Raw genomic sequence first — 21,883 nt, forward strand, 5'->3', positions numbered from 1 at the left:
GCATATGAAGAAATAAGGATTATGATTGATATTATCCATTGTTTTCAACATTTGACACAATTTCAATCCACAACAAACTACAAAACAATCAACAACGCACTTATACCACTTTCTTCTATGTGAAATCTCTGTATATTATGAAATCTGAAACTATTAGTTAACTATTTTGTAGCCTTTTTTCGCTTTCATTGGATCACATAGTTAAGCTCCATCACATCCAAACATTTTTTGATTTTTTATATCGCCACTTTGTAAAGGGCAAAAAAAAATTATCAAAACAAAGAGTGAAAACACATCAAACGCAATCAAAATTATTCGTTTAACTTGGACAATATGAGGCCGCTATGGGGTGGCTCTAATGCCTCCAGGGCTCTTCACAGGGGAATCTTTAAGATCTCACCGCTCTTTGTGCTCAAGCAGAACTATTCGGTGCTCAACAGACGCTTCTTATCACACTCCCCATTACTACTATCATCAGCTGCTTCCAGGATACTACAAAGAGGCAATACAACACACCTTTTAGGTCATAGACCTTTCTCATTCACTTCAATTCCTAAAATACTAGGGAAAGCCGTTAAGGCACCAGCTTATTTGGGAGGGAGCTTAGCTGCTGCTGGAAGTTATGTTGCTTATAAAGTGGAGGAAGCTTCAAACTATACACAGGATCGATTGAACCAGATGAAGGAATTTGGTGGTAACGCTTATGATAAAGCTTCGGATTTCTTCAATGGGTTGAATTTTGGTAGTGGTGCTGGAGGTGAAGGTGGTGGTAGTGGTGGAAATGGTGGTGATTCAGCTGCCGCTGTTGGTACTGCTGCTGCAATTGCTGGTGTCAATTCACAAGAAGAAGAGGAGGAAGCCACAGATGAAGAAGAGAAAGAGGAGTTAATAGATCAAGATGAAGATGATGAACCAGAAGATGATTCAACTGATGATCAAATTATGAGTCTTACAAGACAAATGATTGAAATTAGAACTTTATTACAAGAGATTGATAGATCTTCAGATACATTGAAATTACCATCTATTGTTGTTATTGGCTCTCAATCTTCAGGTAAATCTTCAGTCTTGGAATCAATTGTTGGTCAAGAATTTTTACCAAAAGGTTCTAATATGGTTACTAGAAGACCAATTGAATTAACCTTAGTTAATACACCAAATACAGCAGCTGAAACTGCAGATTTTCCAGCATTGAAAATGTTCAATTTAACTGATTTCTCAGAAGTCCAAAAGATATTGTTTGATTTGAATATGGCTGTTCCTGCTACTGAAGCTATTTCTAGTGATCCAATCCAATTAACAATTAGATCACCAACTATACCTGATCTTTCATTGGTTGATTTACCAGGTTACATTCAAGTTGAAGCAGCTGATCAACCAACTGTTTTGAAACAAAGAATCAGAGAATTATGTGATAAATATCTAGAGGCACCAAACGTCATTTTGGCAATCTCTTCTGCAGATGTTGATTTAGCAAATAGTTCTGCCTTGAGAGCTAGTAAAATTGCAGATCCAAAAGGTGAAAGAACAATCGGTGTCATTACAAAATTAGATCTTGTTGAACCTCAAGTTGCTAGAAATATTTTGTTAAACAAGAAGTACCCATTGAAAATGGGTTATGTTGGTGTGATAACAAAAGCTCCTACAAAATCGTTATTCAGAAAGAGTGTTGGTCATGATGCGTTTGTTGCTCAACAAAACTTTGAATATCAATACCTAAAGACAAATAAAGAAGAATTTGGCCAATGTAATGTCTCCACAAGAATATTGAAGAAAAAATTAATCAAAGTTTTGGAAAGAACAATGTCAATGTCACTAGCTCCAACTGCCAGTTTAGTTCAGCAAGAATTGGATGAAACAGCTTATAAATTCAAAGTTGAATTCAATGATCGTCAATTAACCCCAAAGACATATCTTGCTGAAAATGTTGACACTTTGAAATTGGCTATCAAAGAATTCAATGAACATTTTGGAAGATCTGAATTACGTTCCATCCTTAGAAATGAACTTGATCAAAAGGTGTTGGATTTATTAGCTGCAAGATATTGGAATAAACCTAGCGAAGATGAAGTTGGAACTAAAGTTTTGATTGAAAATTTGACAGCTTTGAATGAGATGAAAAAAGATGATTCATATTGGTTGAAAAAATTAGATTTAACAACAAGTTCATTAACAAAATTGGGAGTTGGTAGATTATCAACTACATTAATCACTAATGCAATTGTTTCTGAAGTGGAAAATATTGTTGATGGAACTCAATTGAAGAATCATCCATTAGCCAAAGAAGCTGTGAAAGAAGCTGCCCAAAGTGTCTTGAACTCTAGATATTTCTCAACAGCTGATCAAGTGGAAAATTGTATCAAACCATATAAATATGAAGTTGATGTTGAGGATCGGGAATGGACCATCTCTAGAGAACACTCTATACAATTATTGAAAGAAGAATTAACCCAAGTCAATGACACTTTACAAGTTTTGAAAACCTCAATTGGTGGTCGTAAATTATCACAAGTTATCAAATATCTAGATGAAGGTGGTAAGAATCATGAAGAGACTTTAGGTTTCTCAAAAGTGCTGTTGGATAGAGGTCGTGAAGCTCAATTCTTGAGAGATCGTTCAATCATTTTAGGGTTAAGACTCAAGGCTTTAAAATCAAACTCATGTAAAACAAAAGATAATAAATTCAAATGTCCAGAAGTATTTTTAAATGTTGTGAGTGAAAAATTAACCACGACAGCTGTTTTATTTTTGAATGTTGAACTATTGACTGATTTCTTCTATAAATTTCCAAGGGAGTTGGATTCAAGATTAAATATCAATTTAACAGAAGATCAAATTGAAGAATTTGCTAAAGAAGATCCAAAGATCAAGAGACACATTGAGTTACAACAGCGTAAAGAGTTGCTTGAATTAGCATTACAAAAAATTGATGGAATATTAGCTTTCCAAAGAAATAAGAGTGGCTTGAGCACAAATTATAGAAACAATAATAATGATGGTAATGGGAAATGGCGTTGAATAGTTTTATTCTTTTTGAGTGTGGTTTTTTTTTGTCTTTTTTTTATTAGTTGAACAACTTCATGATCTGGTTATTTATTATTATGAAATCAAGGTATAATAAGCTATGAATATAAATGTACATACAATTGAAATGATTGTAACATCGTCGACCTCTTTAATTTTGCTTGAACATATCAATTTTGTATGTCGCGACCGCGACGCATATGTGCTTTTTTTTTATTTTGAAAGGGCTTAAAAATTTAAGATCACAAGAGTAACCTCAGCTCATCGCTCTTTAGACAACGTCGCTAGTGTACACAACCTGCTATGACAATAGAGTCTGATGCAGAAACAGAAAAAAGTCTATCAGCAGAAAGCACAGTAGAGGAATCACCACAAAAGATTAAAAAAAGAAAGATCAACGACAAGAAACAGCATTATTACGCGTTAGACATGTCACATCAAAATAATGATGTTCAACAACAACAAAAGCATGATCCAGAATATATAAAGGCCACAAAATATCCAAATCTTGGACCAAAATCCACAAAGATGTATAATGATAATAGTGAAGAGCTGTTCTGTATCTGCCGCAAACCGGATAATGGTGACCTGATGGTTGGTTGTGATGGATGTGATGATTGGTATCATTTTAAATGTATGAAGATTGATATCAAGTATCAAGAATTAATAGCTAGATATTTTTGCCCGTATTGTGAAATAGATGGTAAAGGTACAACTTTATGGAAACGGAAGTGCAGAATACGAACATGTTTCAAACCTATCCTGGAGAATAATTCCAAATATTGTTCAAAAGAACATGGTTTATTATATTTCACAAATTTATTGGATAATAAACTAGTGAAACAATCAAAGAATGCAGGTGTACTAAACAGAGACCAAGTTGGGGAAATGGTGAAGATTTCTGTGAATATTGAACAATTCAAACGTCTGGGTGATAAGATGCCTGATGTCCCAAATAATGATTTTGCAAATGATGAAAGAATCGTGAATCTAAGAGATTCTATTGGATTATTGAAAGAAGAGAGAGATATAACTCTAAACAAGAAAAAAGTATTGTTGAAAAGTAGAGAAAATGTTAAAAAATTGAACGAAGCATTATCTGCAAATTTGGATCAAGGTTCTAGTAAAAAGAAGGCTAAAAAGATTGATATCTGTGGGTATGATTTGATCTTCAATGATGATAAGTTTGAGAATGAACAACTAGACGAGTCAATGTTAATTTCAAATGATACTGAGCAATTGAAATCTAAATATGGAAAATACATTGAAGAAGAAGTAAATGAAACAAGTTTTTGCTTTGTTGATAAAAAGAAATGCCAAAAACATAATGGATGGCAATCTGTTATTATTGATGATATTGAATTGAGATTACGAGAGATTGATCAAAAAATAGGAAAGAACGAGGCCATTATTGAAAAGATTCTTAAAACTCTCAAGATGGACTTTTTCGAAAAGCAAATGTAATATTTACATAGACATACAAGAAATATAGGTTTCTTTTTTTTTGCATTAATAATACACACCTTGTAGGACTCTATTCTTTGCTTTCAGATTTATCATTTTCTTTATCATCTTTCTTTTCAGTCTCTTGTTCCTCCTCTTCTTCTTGTTCGTCATCATTTTCAAAATGTGGTTTCCAAACTTGTATCAAATTATCTTCACCGGCACTTATAATAGTATTATTAACACCTGGGATCCATGAAAACTCTGAGATTCTTGAAGTATGACCACCATGGATAAAAGCCAAAGTTGGATCATCAGCTTCATTTTTGATATAATCATCAACATCAAATTCTTCATCCAATTTGTTCAAATCCCAGATCATTATTCTACGATCATTTGATGATGAAGCCAACAAATTTGGACTTGTAGGATTGAATTGTAATTGAGTGATTGCATTGTTGTGACCATAAAGCTGTCTTATTGGTTCGACAGGGTTTCTTAAATCCCAAATAGAAATCAAATTATCAGCAGAACCAGTGACGAATAAATTATCAAGACTTGGATTAAATTGAATGGCATTTATAACATCTTTATGAGCATCTGTTATCTTGATTAAAGGTTTATCATCAGAGCTTCTAATGTCAACAAATTGAATAGAACGATCGTCGCTAACTGAACCAAATAATGTTGGAATTTTATGATTCCATGAAAAATCATTAACAATGGAATCATGATTTTTGAAGACTCTTGATGGAGAATTTGTTGAACTCGAAAGATCCCAAAGAGCAATTTTCGCATCTTCACCACCAGTTAATAATAATTCATTATCAATCCCCCATTCTAAACCGAAACCATCTTTTTTATGAAATTTCAAAGTCTTTATTGGTTCTTCATGTTTAAAATCCCAGACTTTAATATCACCAGTCTTGGTAAAAGTTGCGATTTTATCATTGAATTTATTATATCTTGCCTTATTAACTTCATTTGGATGAATCCATTTTTGTAAAAGTTGAAATTTTGGGATTATTGCACCACCAGCTGGGATTGGAATTGAGTTCTTAAAATCTGGTGTTAAAGTTGATGGTAATTTGATACCAGCCAACTTCAAATAGTTTGTAGCATCTGGTGAATGAGCATAGGTTCCCAATAAGAATTTAACCTCCACTTCATTCTTATCACTCGAGAGTTCCACTTTTGACAATGGTTCTATTGTTAATGAGGGAGATTCTTGAACAAATGTCTGTATAGTGTCATATAATAAAGGAACAGTTTTCTTCCAAATTTTGAATTCTTCATTTATCAGTTTTTCATTTTCAATATACTGCGAGGTCGCAGTGTCAACTTTAGTTTCAGTGGACATCTTGATTCACTAAAATTGGGAAAAGTTGTTACGAGTTCAACTATTCTAACTCCCAATAAAAGTGTAAATATTGAAACCCAACTGACAGATAAAAAATACATCGCGCTTTTTACCCTCCCTTGGATCACGTGAATTTGGCAAAAAAATAGAATTCCGATGCGGGGAGTCGAACCCCGGTCTGCTCGGTGAAAGCGAACCGTGCTAGCCGTTACACTACATCGGATGTTTCTTGATTCGGTAATTTTTGGTCATGTGCGCTGGCATCTGATTGTTCAGTAGGGTAATGCCGGAAATTGGTGCCCTGTATTCATTTCTTCCAAAGAACCACATAAAAATCAAATCAATAGAGAAAGATGTTGATTAAAGATGATCATCTAGGAACTACTCAATTCTAATAACATATAATGGCTACAGAACCAACGTCACTTGTGAACTCTACATGCTTAGATCTTCTACTTAATGAAATTGTGCCGTTAGCTATAAGAACAACAGAGGAACAATCGAAACCAATTAATCAAGCATTAGATGACAAAACTTCCCAATTGTCATTGGAACAACCACTAGCTGGAGGTGTGGAGATATTTGACAGTGAATTTTTGAATAGTGAAGATGTCAATTATAAAATAGAACAATATGGATTCAGTATAGGCTTAAGAATGGCTGAGATTCTAATCTATAATAATTCAAATAATGAAATCCTTAAAAACTTGGAACTACTGAATATAATGAAATTTGTTTGTCGAGATGTTTGGAAATTGGTCTATGGTAAGCAAATGGACAACTTAAGAACAAATCATAGAGGAACGTTTGTCTTGATTGATAATAGTTTCAAGAATTTCAATAGACTTGATAGTCCAATAGATTTCAATGACACTATAAATAAATCAAAACCATATTTATGGATACCTGCAGGTATAATAAGAGGTGTTTTGAAAAGTTTCAGTGTGGAAAGTTTAGTTACTCCAGAGATAACAAAATTTCCAAGTGTATCATTCAACATACAGACAAATATGAGTTGATTTGGAAAAAGTGTTCATAAGTTTAGCTATACAAAAGAGTACATACTTTCTCATGGAGATTGATTGATTATTGAAGATAAATCAGTAGATGTGTTTTCCTTTTTCAAAGTACCAAGACCACCACCATATTTCAATATTTTTTCTCTTCTTTTCAATTCTGCAGCTTTTTTCTCTAAAGCAGCAGCTCTAATAGCTAGTTCTCTTGCAGATCTCTCTTCTAGTTCTTGTAATTTTGCCTGTCTTGAGATAATACGTTCATGTTTTAGCACATATGGAACAGTTTCACTTATGACTCTTAATTGATTTCTGCTTGGATCTGGAGAATATGGAACCCTTGGAGAGTTTTTGATTGAAGATATTATTGATTCATTTTCATGTTTAATTGATTGTGAAATTTCCTTCAATGGTGAAGTCTTGACATCAGGCTTTGATGAGAATGAACCTGTTGACTTCATTGATGGAGTCTTGATTGATTCCTTATCAGAATTATTATCTAGGGCTGTTAATGCAGCTAAGTTTGATAATGATGGATTGGCAGTATCAAATTGACCAGCACCACCACCACCAATATGATCTTCATTCAAGTCCTCATTACCATTACTTATTGATTTACTTTCTTGTTCTGTCACTAATGATAATTTTTCACTTCTATAATTTTCATAAAGGAAATTTGTAGTTAAATCTTTGAAATCTTGTAAATGGGAGCCAAATAGGACATTTTTCAATTTTAAGAAATCAGAGTTTTGTTCAATATCTATCAAACCCCAAGGATATTTTCTTGCATATTTTAGTTCACCATTAACGTCAAATTTCTCCTTTGACCCCATGACTGCAAATGGTTGTAAATTTCTCAAAACTTTATTCTCTTCTATTGTCTCTATATCATCTTCATCTTCATCATAATTGAATTCAAAAATTGGAACGTTATATTTTTTGATATCATACAAGACGTTTCTCTTGAAAGCATGTAATTCAGATTGTGTGAATGAATCAGCTTTACTTATAACTGGTAAGACATTAACAAATTTGGACATCTTTTTTATACATTCAACATCTAACTCTCTTAGTCCATGACCTGTAGGTTCCAAAAAATATAAACATATATGAACTCTTGTATCTTCGAATTTTGGATTTCTTCTAATTCTTGTTTCTTCTGCTAAGACATGGTCAAATTGTTGTTCCAAAAAACCAACAATTTCTGCAAAACATAATTCATTATCAATGTTATCACCGAAACCAGGAGTATCAATAACAGTGAGCATCACTTTTGAACCATCATCATCTGCAATTTCAATTTTACTTGAAGTAATTGACATAGTTGATTCAGTGTATTGACGTAATGGATTGAATTCCCTTGAATCATAGTTACAATCAGAATCACCAATATATGAGACCAATGTAGGTTCTTCAATAGAAGATCCAATAGGCTGGTATCTGTGAGGTAGTAGTTTTGTGTCTAATAATGAATTGATAAATGTTGTTTTTCCCGTACCTGAAGCACCAGTTATCATTATGGTGTATTTGATACCACGCTTTGCATCATTTTTATATCTCAAAGCTGTACTAGCCATTTTGCAATTGATTATAGTGAGCTATATTGGGATGGTCCTTCAATTATGGGAAGACAATTCTATACTTGTTAGGTTTTAACCAATCTAATTATAACCTTTTTTTAGCTTTGTTGTTCAACAAAAATGGAGATTTGGCTTCGAAAAATTCCTTCATCAAACGCGAAAAATTTAGCCCAAATTAGGAAATTTTAATTATGTAAGCGAAGATCAATTCCAATCACGTGACTATGATTATAAAGATATTTATTCAATTTAGTTTGTTCTTGATGGTTTGAGTTTGGGGATGATGAATTAGACAATTATATGTCAGGGTTGAGAAGGGATAAGTTCTTTAGAAAGACTGATGGGGTAATATACCGGAGAGTCAAAGCTGTACAGTCTATACGCTCTAATCTAGTACTGTGCTTGTGTGGAAAAACATTACAGACAAATTGTGAGACTTTTAACAACATCCAATATGGTTCGATCAATTTCAGCCACAAGACGATAAGTATCTAAGTCATAAAATGTTCTTTTGAAGTCTGGCTAACCCGTGGAGTTAAAAATCATGATAATAAGATCAACTTTCTAATGGAATGTTCCTTGCCTAAGAAAGCTCAAAAAGAATAAGCTATGATATTGGATAGTTCAGTATTAAACGTCTAGCCCTAGCTCAATTCTCTCTTCACAAAAACCTTTCTGGCGTACCTTGGTACAGTCACCATGATAGATTTTAGGTATTCATTATGGTCGCCGAATTGACATGGTGTGGTTGTTGTCAAAGCCTTCAATGTCAAATCAAAAAGCTTTCACGGTCGATGAAGTAGCTTTTGAGGAAAGATACTAGAGTAAGCAACAAAAGATGACGGAAACTCGGAAACTAACCATTGCTTCACTAGCGAACCTTCACATTATGCTTCGATGGCATTAATGGTTCTCACTTGGGCTTGTTCTTGCCAGAATTTGTTTCACGGAAAATCATTTACTCACAACGCATCAGGTACAGTATCAGCTCACTAGCAATAAGCACATAGGCTCAACACTTCGGCAGTCTCAAATATCCACCTCTCTCCTTCTCTTCCCTACACAACTGCTTCACCTCCATAATTAGCTAATGGTAGCGATTCTTATGTAATTGGCTAACGCTTAGTGGCACGTTGCGGTGTGGCAGCCGCGTTGGCACTCAGCTGTTGTCACCTCAGGTTATGGCCTTCGAGCAGTTGATGCTGGTGATCGTGATGACAGCGACAACAGTAATAACGACAACAAAATATCCTTTCTTTCACTCCCACACTCGTTCATCCTGCTAAAGCCCCTTATCCATCCTCTGGGGAACACCTAAAAGCACACAGATTCCCACCTCCAACTCCATCAAAGCTCAACGGTCTCTACACGTTAAGTTTGACATCAATTCAATCATTGGTCCATCCATAATTGACTGATTAATCAGATTATACACCTGGCTCGTGGACAACTGGGGAATCGCTGTATGGTAACTACAACCAATTCCAAAACCATCATCAACAACTACATCAACTACACAACAACTGACAATTATCTAAACTCCATCGCCAGCTCTTGATTGTCGTTAAGCGCTCCAGATTTTTTTTAGTGTGTTCTGTCAACAATGTCATCAGGTGTCGCAGATGATGAACAACAACAACAACTACCGAATTCAACTAAAACAACCTCGTCGGCTGCCAATGATCATGATAAAGACGACCAATTGAATCAATTGAGCTCTGTAAACGCCTCGATGGCTAAAAACGGTGGAGGTGAAGCTGATGGTGATCATCAAACGTCCCCAGATTTAAGTAATGAGATTGAAAAGTCAAAATCAAAGAATGACAACAAGTTACCGGCCGTATGCAATAATGAAGAGTCAAACATACCTACACCGAACTCAGTTGTTGATGCGAAAGAAGACTCAGCTCAGTCTGAAGATGAAGGAATGACAACTAAGCATAATGATGATACAGGTAATAATGACCCTAATGACACAAATGGTGCAAATACTCCAATTAGCAAGCGAAAGGATTCAGAAGTTCCAGAAGATACTCCAAAACCTAAACGATCAAGAAAACTTCAAGGCGCTGGTGTTAAGAAGCCATTATATTCAAGATATGAATCATTATATATTGTTAAAGCTTTCAAAACAATCTCTGATAGACATCCAAACTTGGTATTGATTGATTTGTTCAAAATTGTCGGGATACTATTCAATGAAGAAGCCAATAGACAAGGTTTTAAAGAACGTACATCAGATCAATTATATCAAAAATATAAAAGAATCCAACATGGTTTAAATCATGGGGAAACTGAATACTTGGATTTTTTCAAACAAAATAAATATAATCCAAAAGAATGGGTTCCAGATTTTACAAATGCTGGAAGTGATGAAATATTAAAATATATTAAGTTTCCAACATTAGATGATGCAATCAAAGAAGTGTTGGGCTCAAGTATTGCAAATTTGAAACCTCCATTACCAGATCTGTATGATGATGAAGATGATGATAATTTAAGTGTATCACATCAAACTCCAGTGCTAAACATCAATGAAGAATCAAAAGGTGAAGCTGCAGAAGAAGAACTATTAAAACTGGCCGGTTATAATGATGGTGGTGAAAATGGATCGGGTTCATCGATAACAAAACAATTGAAAGAGAAGATAAAGACTCTTGAAACTTCAATATCTGTTCAAGATAAAGAAATTCAATTATTAAAAGAAGGTATGCACGCAAGAGATCAAGAGATTGCATTTTTGAAAAATATGATTAAGGAAGATCTATCATACATCCGTCATAAAATTAATGAACCAGCACACCAACCATCAACAACTAGTCCTACTGGAACTAGTGACCCAAAAGCATTAATCACCCCTTCATCAAAACCCTCGTCATGAACATGCAACAGCCCCATCCATCAAAAAAAAAATTAATGAATCGTAATGTCTATACAATGTTTTCTGTTTTGTTTTCTTATTTTTTTACAGCTATTATTTTTATATCCACTTACGACGTCCAATGCTAGTTTATACAAATACAAAAAGCTTTCTTTACAAGCAATCAAGATACAAATGTAGTGTCAAAGTTCCGTTTATTCCCCAGATTTTATAGCTGCTTAATAGTGGCCCTGAACATTTCTCAAAAATCATCATCAGATTGTTTCCAAACAAGTTTATAACTTGAACAATAGAGCAAAGGGAACACCAATTATAGTATTTCATTCCCGTAATGTCATTCAAAGTTCTTTCAGCCAAGCTAGCAGCTGCAGCTGACCAAGAATTGATGAGCACAGGTGGCTTCTCAATTGATCAATTGGTGAGTATATCTTTTGAAAACTGAGCAAGTACAGGATCTAATATGATTAAAGATGGAATTGGCAGGGCTTGCTGTTGCAGAGGCTACTCATAAATCATTTCCTTTGTTGAAAGATGTTTTAGTCTTAGTTGGACCAGGTAATAATGGTGAGTATTCAATTTGACGTCCTTCTTGTCTAGTTACTAACTGGAAATTAAAGGTGGTGATGGGTTAGTTGCAGCTAGACATTTAAAGCTTTGGGGTTACAATCCATCCATATATTACCCAAAACATTCTTCAAAACCATTGTTTCAAAATTTGGAAACACAATTGAAGAATTTAGATATTGAGTTCATCTCTTCATTGAATGCAATCAACAATTACCAATTAATTATTGATTCCATCTTTGGTTTCTCCTTCAAGCCACAAGGTGGTATCAGACCTCCATTTAATGAAGTTATTCAAACTGTTAACAAGACATCAATTCCAATCTTGTCTGTGGATATTCCATCGGGTTGGGACGTTGATGATGGATTTGTTGAAGGTGGATTAAGAAACCCAGATGTTTTGGTTAGTTTGACAGCACCAAAACCAGTGGCCAACCATATCAGTGAAAAGACCCAACACTATGTTGGAGGAAGGTTTATTGGACCTAAATTTGCAAAGAAGTATGGAATTGATCAATATGATTATAGAGGATACGATCAAGTGTTGAAATTATCCAAGATTTGAAAACCAACGATATCTCAACCAGAAAAAGCCACACGTATCCCAAAATCTCAAATATCAAATATTACAAACATCTATTCACCAATTAACGACACAATTTTTAACGATATGCACTTTTCCTTAACAAACTTTGTAGAAATCTCGCTTAAACCACTTTATGCCGCTGTTGCCCCTAACCCAATTGCTTTTTCATCACGAAAAAAAAATACGCTTCTCAAAAGATTAAAAAAGATCAACAAATTGTTCAGCCAAAAAAGTTCAAGGAACTTGATATCTCAAATACAAAATCAATCAGATAAAAAGAGCCGGCTCTGCTCTGTGGCAATTAGAACCCCAACAATATTTTTAGAGCATCAAGCGGAGGTGCTGTACTATACCTGGATCTACGTGGATTGTTTTTCCTTTTTGACGTAAAATTAGGGACACAAGACCATACAACTGACCCCCAGATTCTCATTATTTTGTTCAAAGCTATCGAACTTGCCAATTTAGCTATACTTTATCCATCCACATCTTGTGCCGCCCTGAATTATTCCATGGAGTTTTGAGAAAGTTCAATAGGTTTTTGGTGTTTTTAAAGTTTTCAGAGAGGGTTTCATCAACATATCATTATAATGACAAAAACACCCAAGCATCAGGCGCTTAGAAGAGTCAAAGTGTACTTGTTAGAAGACGCATGGATAGATAATGGAACAGGGTATTGTTTCGGAGAGATTGACGAAGATAAAGTTCCATATTTAATTGTCAGAAATGAATTGGACCAAAAAGATGTATTGTTGAAAGCTAAAATAGAAGGCTCAATTCAATTCCAGAGACAACAAGATACTCTTATAGTATGGACTGATACCAAAGGTCATAATATTGCCTTATCGTTTCAAGAAAAAGAAGGTTGTTTATCCTTATGTGATTTTATTATAAAGTGTCATCGTGGGAAATTTGCCCCGTTAATTTCATTAATAGCAGTCATATCTAATGACATGGATGGTGACATAACAGAATTGATTACTGGACCAATAAATTATCCTCCATTAGAACCAACTGCTGGTGATTTAATTGAGATTTCAAATTGTTTCAATGAAAACCCCAATTCATCATACCAAAAACAATCAATATCAAATTTCATCAAAAACGGTAATTATATATCCAAATTAATTGACATTTTCAATGAAAGTGAACAAAATAGGAAAATCAAAAACCTTCATTTACTTTGCAACATTGTGAAGACTTTAATACTGTTCAATGAAGGCTTAATTATTGAAATGATCCTAGATGATGAAAATATAATGGGTGTTGTGGGTATGTTGGAATATGATCCAGACTTTCCTCAATTCAAATCAAATCATAGAAGTTTCCTTCGAGATGATTCTAAGTTTAAAGAAGTTCTCCCCGTTAAAGATGAGCATATTAAAAAATTGATCAAAAAAACTTTTAAATTACAATTTTTGAAAGATGTTGTTTTGGCAAGATTATTAGATGATCCAACTTTTAACTTAATATCAACTTTAATACATTTTAACCAGGTTGAGATTATTGAGTTTCTTGAAAAGGGAACTTTTATTGATGAGTTGTTCAAATTATACCAAGATGAAGATAATACTGAAGATACAACAATACAGAAAAGAGATGGTATAAAGTTATTACATCAATTCATTCTTATAGCAAAAAATTTACAACCACATCAAAAGACAAGTTTTTTCAAAAGTTTAATAAAGAAAGGCTTGTTCAAAACCATAAACTTTGTTATGAAGGATAATTCAACTGAAATACGGGTCATTGGAACTGAACTGATTGTAACAATAATTGAGCATGATGTATTATTAATTAATGGTGTCGTAGATGATGAAGAAGAAGAAGGAGAAGAAGTGAATGGTAATGATGAACATGATAAAGGCAAGAATGAGAGCAACAATAACGATGAAAATCAAGAAATTGATAGCAATATAAATGATGAAGATGATGATAATGACGATAATGACGATTTTAAACATGGTAATGGCAATTTTTTCAACGGTTTTGACTATGAGCAAGATGAAGAGCCACCGCATATCACATACAGACATAGAGAAATCGTTTTATCTGATGATATGACTTTGTTAATCATCTTGACACAGTTTTTGTTGGAAGATAATGATCCAGGTTTAAAAATCCAAGCATTTGAAGCATTGAAATCATTATTAGATCCTGTTAATAACTTGAACTCTGCAATCATGAATAATGATGATTCAATGATTGATCAATTAGATGCAACTAAATTTTTCAAGGCATTTTATGATAAAGTTGCTCCAATTTTGTTCAAACCATTAATGAACATTGAAAGAAAAGATGATAATCAACATAACGATGAATTGTTCATTTACCTTTGTGAATTGATCAACTTTTGCTCCAAAGATAAATCAATATCAAGATCATTCTTTCTTGAAAATCACATTTTAATTGGAATAACACAACTGATCAAACCAACTCATAAATTACAACTGAGATTAGCTGCTGTTAGAAGTATCAAGTCTATAATACTGTTGAATGACGATTATTACACCAGATATATTATATCCAATAACATTTTAGAGCAAGTTTTCGAGCTTTTTGACGAAACTAATGGAATATCTAATTTGGCAAACTCAACTGTTCTTGATCTTTTAGAAATGATCTTATTGGGGATTGATAAACTTGATAAGAGGAAAAATGTCAAACTTTTGGCTACTTATATCGTTTCCAATTTCAAAGCAAGTTTAGACTCAGTTGATTCTGTTAGTTCTGGTAAGGATTTGATCAAATTTGCTGAACAAGATGTTGTGAATACCTCTACAACAACAAATGAGTTAAATGATGATGAAAACTATGAAGATGATGATACACTGACAAGACCACCAGAAATTTCAACAGAACCATTAGATGAAGAGGATGTTTTGAATAACGAAGAAATTTTAAAAGAGAAAAGTTTGAACAGAACATCAAACAAAGTTCCTGAAAAAAGATCAAGAGAAGAAGACTTCGAATCATCGCATGAAATTAAAAAGAAGAATTCACTGAGAGAGAAATTTTCAAATGCAGGAAAGAAAATTGCATCAAAATTCAAATGAGATATAGCTAAATATTTAATAACAATGTAACACTACAGATAATCATAGTTGTAGCATTTCATAATCATTCTCATAACTTTGAAGGACCTAAGGATCTCTTTTTAACCATATCTGGATAACCACTAGCTGACATTCCAGTACCAATGTGCCATTGACCACCATCAACAACCATTATATCACCCGTAATGTAGTTTCCGGCAGGACTAAATAAAAAGACTGTAGCATTGGCAATATCCTCAGTTGTAGCAGCTCTTTGTAATGGGATTCTTTTTGTTATTTCTTCTAAAGTACTACCCATCCTCAATCTTTTGAAACCTTCAGTATCGCCAACTATCCCTGGGGCAATAATATTTGACCTAACACCTAAAGGTCCTAGCTCCACTGCAAGAGTTTGAGACAATGCATCTATACCCGCTTTGGCAGCTCCAACATGTACTTGGAAAGGAACACCGTAATAATGTAGTGTTGCTGAAACGAAAATGACAGCACCTTTGTTCTTAACCAATTGTTCATAACAAGCCTTAACTGTATTGTAACTTCCTAAAAGATCAATGTCAATGACTGATTTGAAAGCATTTGAAGATAATGAATTGATATCACATATGAAATTACCAGCTGCACCAGCAATAACAAAATCAATTTTTCCCAACTCTTGAACAGTACGATCAACAGCTTCTTTCAAACTCTTGACATTACGAACATCAGTTCCACCAATCCCAATAACTTTAGCTCCATTTCTCAATTGACCAATTTCTTTAGCTGCAGTTTCAGTCTTTTCTGGGTTTCTACCAATGATAGCAGCATCGGCACCCAATAACACTAATGCTTCAGTTTGAACCCTACAAATTGTCCCTGCACCACCTGTAACAAACACCACTTTGCCTTTGAAAAGGTCCTTCTTGAAGCTTACTCTGTCCACATATGATTTATCCAACCCCATCTTTGCTGAATTGATTGATTCATAGTCCTTGTCACATAAGAACTTTGGAAATTTAGTGCTGTTTTTATATCATTTAAAGCTCAAATCCCCACAAAACAACGAGCCTCGGGTTTTTGAAAGGCTCGCGAATGCGTTCTGCAAAATTGAAATTCAAAAAATAATTCGCGAAAGGAGGGTCACGCGATTTTGTTGCGTCGATCGATTTTTGGCGTTTTGAACAACAATATTTATCTGAAATCAGCATTCATCAACAACTTTTAAAGATACCAAACCATACACTAATCCAAAGAAGAACAGAAAATGGGTTCAGATTGGACTGTTGATCCAGAAACAAGAAGAAAACTATTAGGTCTCCAAAAAACCGGTGCAAACAAGAGATGCTTCGACTGTAATGCTCCAAATCCTCAGTGGGCATCTCCAAAATTTGGTATCTTTATATGTCTTGAATGTGCTGGTGTTCATCGTGGGTTAGGTGTTCATATTTCATTCGTTAGATCAATCACTATGGATCAGTTCAAACCTGAAGAAGTTCAAAGAATGGAACATGGTGGTAATGAAAAATGTGCTGAATACTTAGAATCAAATGGAATTGATTTAAAATCTGAAGCTAAAGTGAAATATGATAATCCAGTTGCAGAAGATTACAAAGAAAAATTGACTGCTGAAATAGAAGGTAAACCATTCACTCCTAGAGATTATTCTAAATTAGCTAAACCTGCAACTACCACTACATCAAACACAGCTAATAACACTAGTAGTAATAATACTCCATTAGCTTCAAGAAGAGGAACACCAACATTACCAGGCAATCAAAAGGCCAAAAATGAATCATATTTTGCTGAATTGGGTGCTAAAAATGATTCAAGACCTGCTGACTTGGCTCCAAGTCAAGGTGGTAAATATGCTGGTTTTGGTAATACTCCACAACCTCAACAATCTCAACAAGGTGGTTCATTATCATCATTTACACTAGACAACTTCCAAAAAGATCCATTGGGTACTTTCACCAAAGGCTGGGGTTTATTTTCTAATTCTGTTTCAAAATCTCTAGAAGAAGTTCATGAATCTGTCATAAAACCTGGTGTTCAACAAATAAATGAACGTGATTTTGGACATGAAGCTAAAAGGGCTGCTGCGCAATTTGGACAAAGATTCCAAGAAACAAGTGCTTATGGTTATGATGCGTTCAACAAATTGAATAAAAACCTTGCTGGTCAACAACAAGATGGGGGTGGTAAGTATGGTAAATTGTTTGATGATTTAGGTGCAAATGATGAAGATGAAGGTATTAAACCAGCTTTTGGTATTGATCGTCCTAAACAAAAGACTAAATTACAAGGATTGTCTAACAAGAATTGGGCTAAAGAAGAAGAAAAATGGGATAACTTTTAGATCCGATGTGTTATTAATTTGTATATTATATTTAAAGATTCATTAATTTGTTGATAGAATGCACACGTCCCGTAAAGTTACAAATATGAACCAAAGATCTTTTTGAACTCAGCTTTACCGTCCTTTTCAACGATAGATCCATGTGACATCACAATTGAGTCAAATTCAAATTCATTGTAAATAGCACTGATACCCTTTCTATTTTCAGCATTACCATGAAGTATCAATTTTCTCAACAAGAATCCACCAACTCTTGAATCAGGATTCAAAAATCTGGTCAGGAAGGAAAGACCTGCATTTTGATTAGAATTTGGGTATTGATCTTTATTAACACCATCCCATGGGATATTGAAAAATAGATCAGCTTCAAATAACGTATTTGTATTTTTATCAAATGTAACAACCTCTCTGTTTGCATGGCCATTCAAAAACACAAAATCCAAATTTGTTAAATCTTTCAAGATTGATGAACCTTTGACAACTTGGTTTGCCTCGGAATCTGAAAAGGCATAATCTAATTTCAAATTTGGTTTATCTGTAATTCCAGAAGGTCCAATCAAAAAAATATTTGGGTATTTCTTCTTTAAATCGATTGCAGCCATAGTGTGTTCTTTATCTGGCAAGATACCAGCAATAATTTCAGCATTCTCTAGTGTGAAGTTTTTGGAAGCCAATTGAATAACTTGTTCTAGCTCAGGACCCACAGGGATTGAACTCCAAATGATCAATTTATTAGTATTTGGAATATTTATTATAGCAGTTCTGTTACCAAAATTCAAAAAGCTACCTCTTTTGAAACTTGTTGAATGTATGATTGTTGAAGGGTTTATTTGTCTAGTGACACCACCTAAAGGCGTTGGATATCCTGCCATTGTTCGTCTTTATGATGAAAAGCAATATCAAGCAATAAATTTTGAAACTAAATTTGAGTATTTATACTAAATTTGAGTATTTATATACTTTTTTCCTTTTGTTCTTGTCGCAATGTTGCGGACTTGATACTTTTTTGGCATAAAAATGTCTTGATTTCCGAGGGCTGTGTATTTAAGATTTGTAATCCAACAGAAAGTGCTACCAACTAACCGTTATCCGTGGTCCCAAACATCTATGTATAAGATGGTAATTTATCACGTTCGTAAATAATTGAAAATAATTGTTATTTTTAGGGCGAAACGTATATCTCAGTCATAATCAAAAAAAAAATTCACCGCTCCAGAAGCAATTCCGAGGGTAAATTCGCGAAAAAATAATTACGACAACTGCAGGATTCGAACCTGCGCGGGTAAACCCAAAAGATTTCTAATCTTTCGCCTTAACCACTCGGCCAAGTTGCCTAGCTTATATTTTTCCAGGGCTTTGAAGTTTCAGATTCTTCCTCAAATGTTCTGAAAATTTCACCCAAATTTGATGCTAAAGACATATAAACAGTGCCATCTATTATTTTGAACAATTTTAGGCGGGTCAAAACTGTTTAAATGATGTCTTGTAGCACAAAATTCTTGTTTAATTTCCATTCAAAGTTTTGCAATTTTTCAAAATCTGGAAAAAGTGTGGCCCATGTCCTTGAAAAAGATAAAGCAGATTAAACAATTACGTTTAACGTTGTTTTTAAATTGGTACTGATCCTGGTATTAGTCCACGAGATGCACTTCTACAAGCTCTTGCTATCATTCACACTACTTGGAGCCTCCCTGGGGGAACTCCAGTCACCATTGACCCCTTCAAAGGAAAAAATTGCAATAATAGGAGCCGGGGCAGGTGGTTCTTCAGCTTCATATTATTTACAAAAATTCACTTCAGATGGTTTCAACATCACTTTATTTGAAGCTGAACATTATATTGGAGGGAGATCTACTACTATTTCAAATTACTCGCCTAATAATAGTACAAACCTTTCAATTGAACTAGGTGCCTCGGTTTTCGTTGGTGCTAATAGAATTTTATGGAATGGTGTTCGGGAATTCAATTTAACAACTACATCTTTTGATCTGAGTGATAAATATCCAGATAAATTCAAAGGTGATTTTGGTGTTTGGAATGGTACGGATTTTGTCTTCAGAACAAATGGTGATGAGAGTACAATTGGTGGGGTTTTCAAGGTATTTTGGAAGTATGGATTATCTCCATTAAGACTTTATTGGCTAGTTAGAAATACAGTTGGGGATTTTGTTCACTTTTTCTATTATACATATTTTCCATTTCAATTAGATGAAATTGTTTCAAGAATTGGGTTTGATCAATTGACGAATTCTACTGGTGCTTTCTATCTTGCCAAAAAGAAAATTAGTGAAGATTTCGCAAATGATATTGTTGAAGCATCCACAAGGGTAAACTATGCCAGTAACTTGAATGGAATTCATGGACTAGAAACTGTTGTTAGCATGGCTGCTGAAGAAGCTGTTCAAGTTGTTGGGGGTAATTATCAGATCTTTGAAGGATTCATTAAACATTCTGGTGCGAATCTGTTGTTGAATACTCGTGTTACCAAACTTAAACAGTTAAATGGTAAATGGATTGTTGAAACAGGATCTGGCCAAATTGATGAGTTTGACCAAGTTATAATAGCAGCTCCATTACATCTTTCACAGGTTGTGATTGATGGTGAGAATATAACTGAGTTGGAAGAAGTTCAATACAGAGACTTACATGTGACATTCGTCTTAGCACCAAAGTCAAACCCAATTAAACATGAATACTTTGGGGAAGGACCAGTTCCAGAATTGATCTTAACAAGATCCAGCACCTCAAATATTCCATTTTTTAGCATAAATATTGTCGAATATGATAATGCTACAGACACCATATTTTACAAGATTTTTTCACCAGATCCAATAGATGAGAAGATACTGTCTGAATATCTCTTTGAAGATTTGACAGATGTTTCTATAGTTTTCACCAAGCTATGGAATCCATATCCAATTTTAAAGCCTAAAGATCATTTCAAGAACTTTCAAATAGGCGAGAAGTTATGGTATTTGAATTCAATTGAGGAGTTTATAAGTACAATGGAGACTTCAGCATTAGCAGGTGCAAGTGTTGCAGGATTGATATCTGCTGGAAAGAATACAACAGAGATTTTGTTACCATTTTATTAGGTGTTGGCCCCTGGGTAGATCGGTTTTGGGTTAAGGTTTTAAGGTTTGAAGGGATCCATGATACACAAAGGCTAAATAATGGTGTGCGTTTGATTGGAGATGATTTGCTACACGTACAAATTTTGAAATAAATATGGGGTCCGCAATCTGATATTGGGAGATGTAGTGAATTAAATTGCTATCTTGACGAGCTTTTCATACCAGCTTTTACACTGGAAGTTGGAACTGAATTAATGAGGGTCATCGTTATGACAAGATAACTTTACAGAGACTAGATAAAGATCACTTTGCGATCAAAGAGAACCTACAAGAAGCCAATTGATTAATTGGTTGAACTGATTGGATGTGAACTTTAAGCCCCAGGCTTGAGTGTAATCTGGAGTCTGGACCAGCTTACTGTACCTGTGCACTAGTTAATTTGACTAAATTCAATAATAATCTGTACAGAGCCTTCAAAATATTCAAGTAAGTTCAGCTTATAGATTTAGCACTCACGAGTCACTGGCCTTTCTTCCTTCATGAAGTTACATATACATAGCTCAACATTTTCGTCCGCTAACGGTTCTGTGCATTAATATGTAGAAGATGATGCTGTTGATTTGAACCCGGTCTGGACGTCTGGTCTCTGTATCTGGTTCAGATGAGGTTAAATGTTGAAAGCCTGCAAGTGGACATTCTATTGGTTGGTGATAAATCCGAATACGAGATCCGCTCAGCTAACGTGAAGCGTATAAAGCGCTGGTTGACTCATTTACGAGAAAATAGGTCGTAAAAAGACAGAGGGAAAGCTAAACTTTCAATTGTTTTCAGTTAATTTACCGGTAAGTTCAGTACCTCCAATATTCATGTAGCACTAGGTTCAATCAATTGACTTTATTTGCTAGAAATCTGTTTATAATGGTTTTGTTGGTTTTCACTTTTCAAAATAGTCGGGTCTCAGTCTCACTTC

At 34.3% G+C, this 21,883-nt stretch overlaps 12 protein-coding genes and 2 non-coding genes across 14 annotated transcripts; 8 read left to right on the forward strand and 6 right to left on the reverse strand.

Moving 5' to 3' along the window:
* Positions 1–333: 333 nt before the first annotated feature.
* MGM1 (dynamin-related GTPase MGM1) lies at positions 334–3,018 on the forward strand (the record flags this gene model as incomplete). The annotated part of the gene is made up of 1 exon (XM_019186034.1): positions 334–3,018. The coding sequence occupies one exon, from the start codon at positions 334–336 to the stop codon at positions 3,016–3,018; it is 2,685 nt and encodes an 894-aa protein (XP_019036092.1).
* Positions 3,019–3,327: 309 nt separating this feature from the next.
* SPP1 (Spp1p) lies at positions 3,328–4,488 on the forward strand (the record flags this gene model as incomplete). The annotated part of the gene is made up of 1 exon (XM_019185287.1): positions 3,328–4,488. One exon carries the CDS (start codon positions 3,328–3,330, stop codon positions 4,486–4,488), a length of 1,161 nt encoding a protein of 386 aa, XP_019036093.1.
* A 169-nt stretch (positions 4,489–4,657) lies between these two features.
* Positions 4,658–5,776, reverse strand: WICANDRAFT_12071 (WD repeat RBAP46/RBAP48/MSI1 family protein; the record flags this gene model as incomplete). The annotated part of the gene is made up of 1 exon (XM_019180520.1): positions 4,658–5,776. A coding segment is annotated over one exon (1,119 nt), but the record flags the coding sequence as incomplete, so codon positions are not given.
* Positions 5,777–5,978: 202 nt separating this feature from the next.
* Positions 5,979–6,050, reverse strand: WICANDRAFT_t150. The gene has a single exon. It is a non-coding gene; the product is annotated as a tRNA-Glu (tRNA).
* A 181-nt stretch (positions 6,051–6,231) lies between these two features.
* TRS33 (Trs33p) lies at positions 6,232–6,846 on the forward strand (the record flags this gene model as incomplete). The annotated part of the gene is made up of 1 exon (XM_019182467.1): positions 6,232–6,846. The coding sequence occupies one exon, from the start codon at positions 6,232–6,234 to the stop codon at positions 6,844–6,846; it is 615 nt and encodes a 204-aa protein (XP_019036095.1).
* A 632-nt stretch (positions 6,847–7,478) lies between these two features.
* On the reverse strand, positions 7,479–8,417 carry WICANDRAFT_14307 (septin family protein; the record flags this gene model as incomplete). The annotated part of the gene is made up of 1 exon (XM_019180603.1): positions 7,479–8,417. A coding segment is annotated over one exon (939 nt), but the record flags the coding sequence as incomplete, so codon positions are not given.
* Positions 8,418–10,023: 1,606 nt separating this feature from the next.
* WICANDRAFT_65772 (uncharacterized protein) lies at positions 10,024–11,301 on the forward strand (the record flags this gene model as incomplete). Its single annotated transcript, XM_019183985.1, has 1 exon — positions 10,024–11,301. One exon carries the CDS (start codon positions 10,024–10,026, stop codon positions 11,299–11,301), a length of 1,278 nt encoding a protein of 425 aa, XP_019036097.1.
* A 331-nt stretch (positions 11,302–11,632) lies between these two features.
* NNR1 (NADHX epimerase) lies at positions 11,633–12,430 on the forward strand (the record flags this gene model as incomplete). The annotated part of the gene is made up of 3 exons (XM_019185288.1): positions 11,633–11,719; positions 11,772–11,865; positions 11,919–12,430. 3 exons carry the CDS (start codon positions 11,633–11,635, stop codon positions 12,428–12,430), a joined length of 693 nt encoding a protein of 230 aa, XP_019036098.1.
* A 611-nt stretch (positions 12,431–13,041) lies between these two features.
* Positions 13,042–15,507, forward strand: PSY2 (Psy2p; the record flags this gene model as incomplete). The annotated part of the gene is made up of 2 exons (XM_019182486.1): positions 13,042–14,296; positions 14,381–15,507. The coding sequence occupies 2 exons, from the start codon at positions 13,042–13,044 to the stop codon at positions 15,505–15,507; spliced, it is 2,382 nt and encodes a 793-aa protein (XP_019036099.1).
* Positions 15,508–15,577: 70 nt separating this feature from the next.
* Positions 15,578–16,447, reverse strand: SPS19 (2,4-dienoyl-CoA reductase (NADPH); the record flags this gene model as incomplete). The annotated part of the gene is made up of 1 exon (XM_019185289.1): positions 15,578–16,447. The coding sequence occupies one exon, from the start codon at positions 16,445–16,447 to the stop codon at positions 15,578–15,580; it is 870 nt and encodes a 289-aa protein (XP_019036100.1).
* Positions 16,448–16,747: 300 nt separating this feature from the next.
* SPS18 (Sps18p) lies at positions 16,748–17,839 on the forward strand (the record flags this gene model as incomplete). Its single annotated transcript, XM_019182456.1, has 1 exon — positions 16,748–17,839. The coding sequence occupies one exon, from the start codon at positions 16,748–16,750 to the stop codon at positions 17,837–17,839; it is 1,092 nt and encodes a 363-aa protein (XP_019036101.1).
* Positions 17,840–17,916: 77 nt separating this feature from the next.
* Positions 17,917–18,711, reverse strand: WICANDRAFT_81722 (uncharacterized protein; the record flags this gene model as incomplete). The annotated part of the gene is made up of 1 exon (XM_019185290.1): positions 17,917–18,711. The coding sequence occupies one exon, from the start codon at positions 18,709–18,711 to the stop codon at positions 17,917–17,919; it is 795 nt and encodes a 264-aa protein (XP_019036102.1).
* A 381-nt stretch (positions 18,712–19,092) lies between these two features.
* Positions 19,093–19,173, reverse strand: WICANDRAFT_t149. The gene has a single exon. It is a non-coding gene; the product is annotated as a tRNA-Ser (tRNA).
* A 309-nt stretch (positions 19,174–19,482) lies between these two features.
* Positions 19,483–20,934, forward strand: WICANDRAFT_71423 (uncharacterized protein; the record flags this gene model as incomplete). Its single annotated transcript, XM_019184243.1, has 1 exon — positions 19,483–20,934. One exon carries the CDS (start codon positions 19,483–19,485, stop codon positions 20,932–20,934), a length of 1,452 nt encoding a protein of 483 aa, XP_019036103.1.
* Positions 20,935–21,883: the final 949 nt, after the last annotated feature.

This window comes from Wickerhamomyces anomalus (genome assembly GCF_001661255.1).
Source record: "Wickerhamomyces anomalus NRRL Y-366-8 unplaced genomic scaffold WICANscaffold_8, whole genome shotgun sequence".
NCBI classification, from domain to species: domain Eukaryota; kingdom Fungi; phylum Ascomycota; class Saccharomycetes; order Phaffomycetales; family Wickerhamomycetaceae; genus Hansenula; species Hansenula anomala.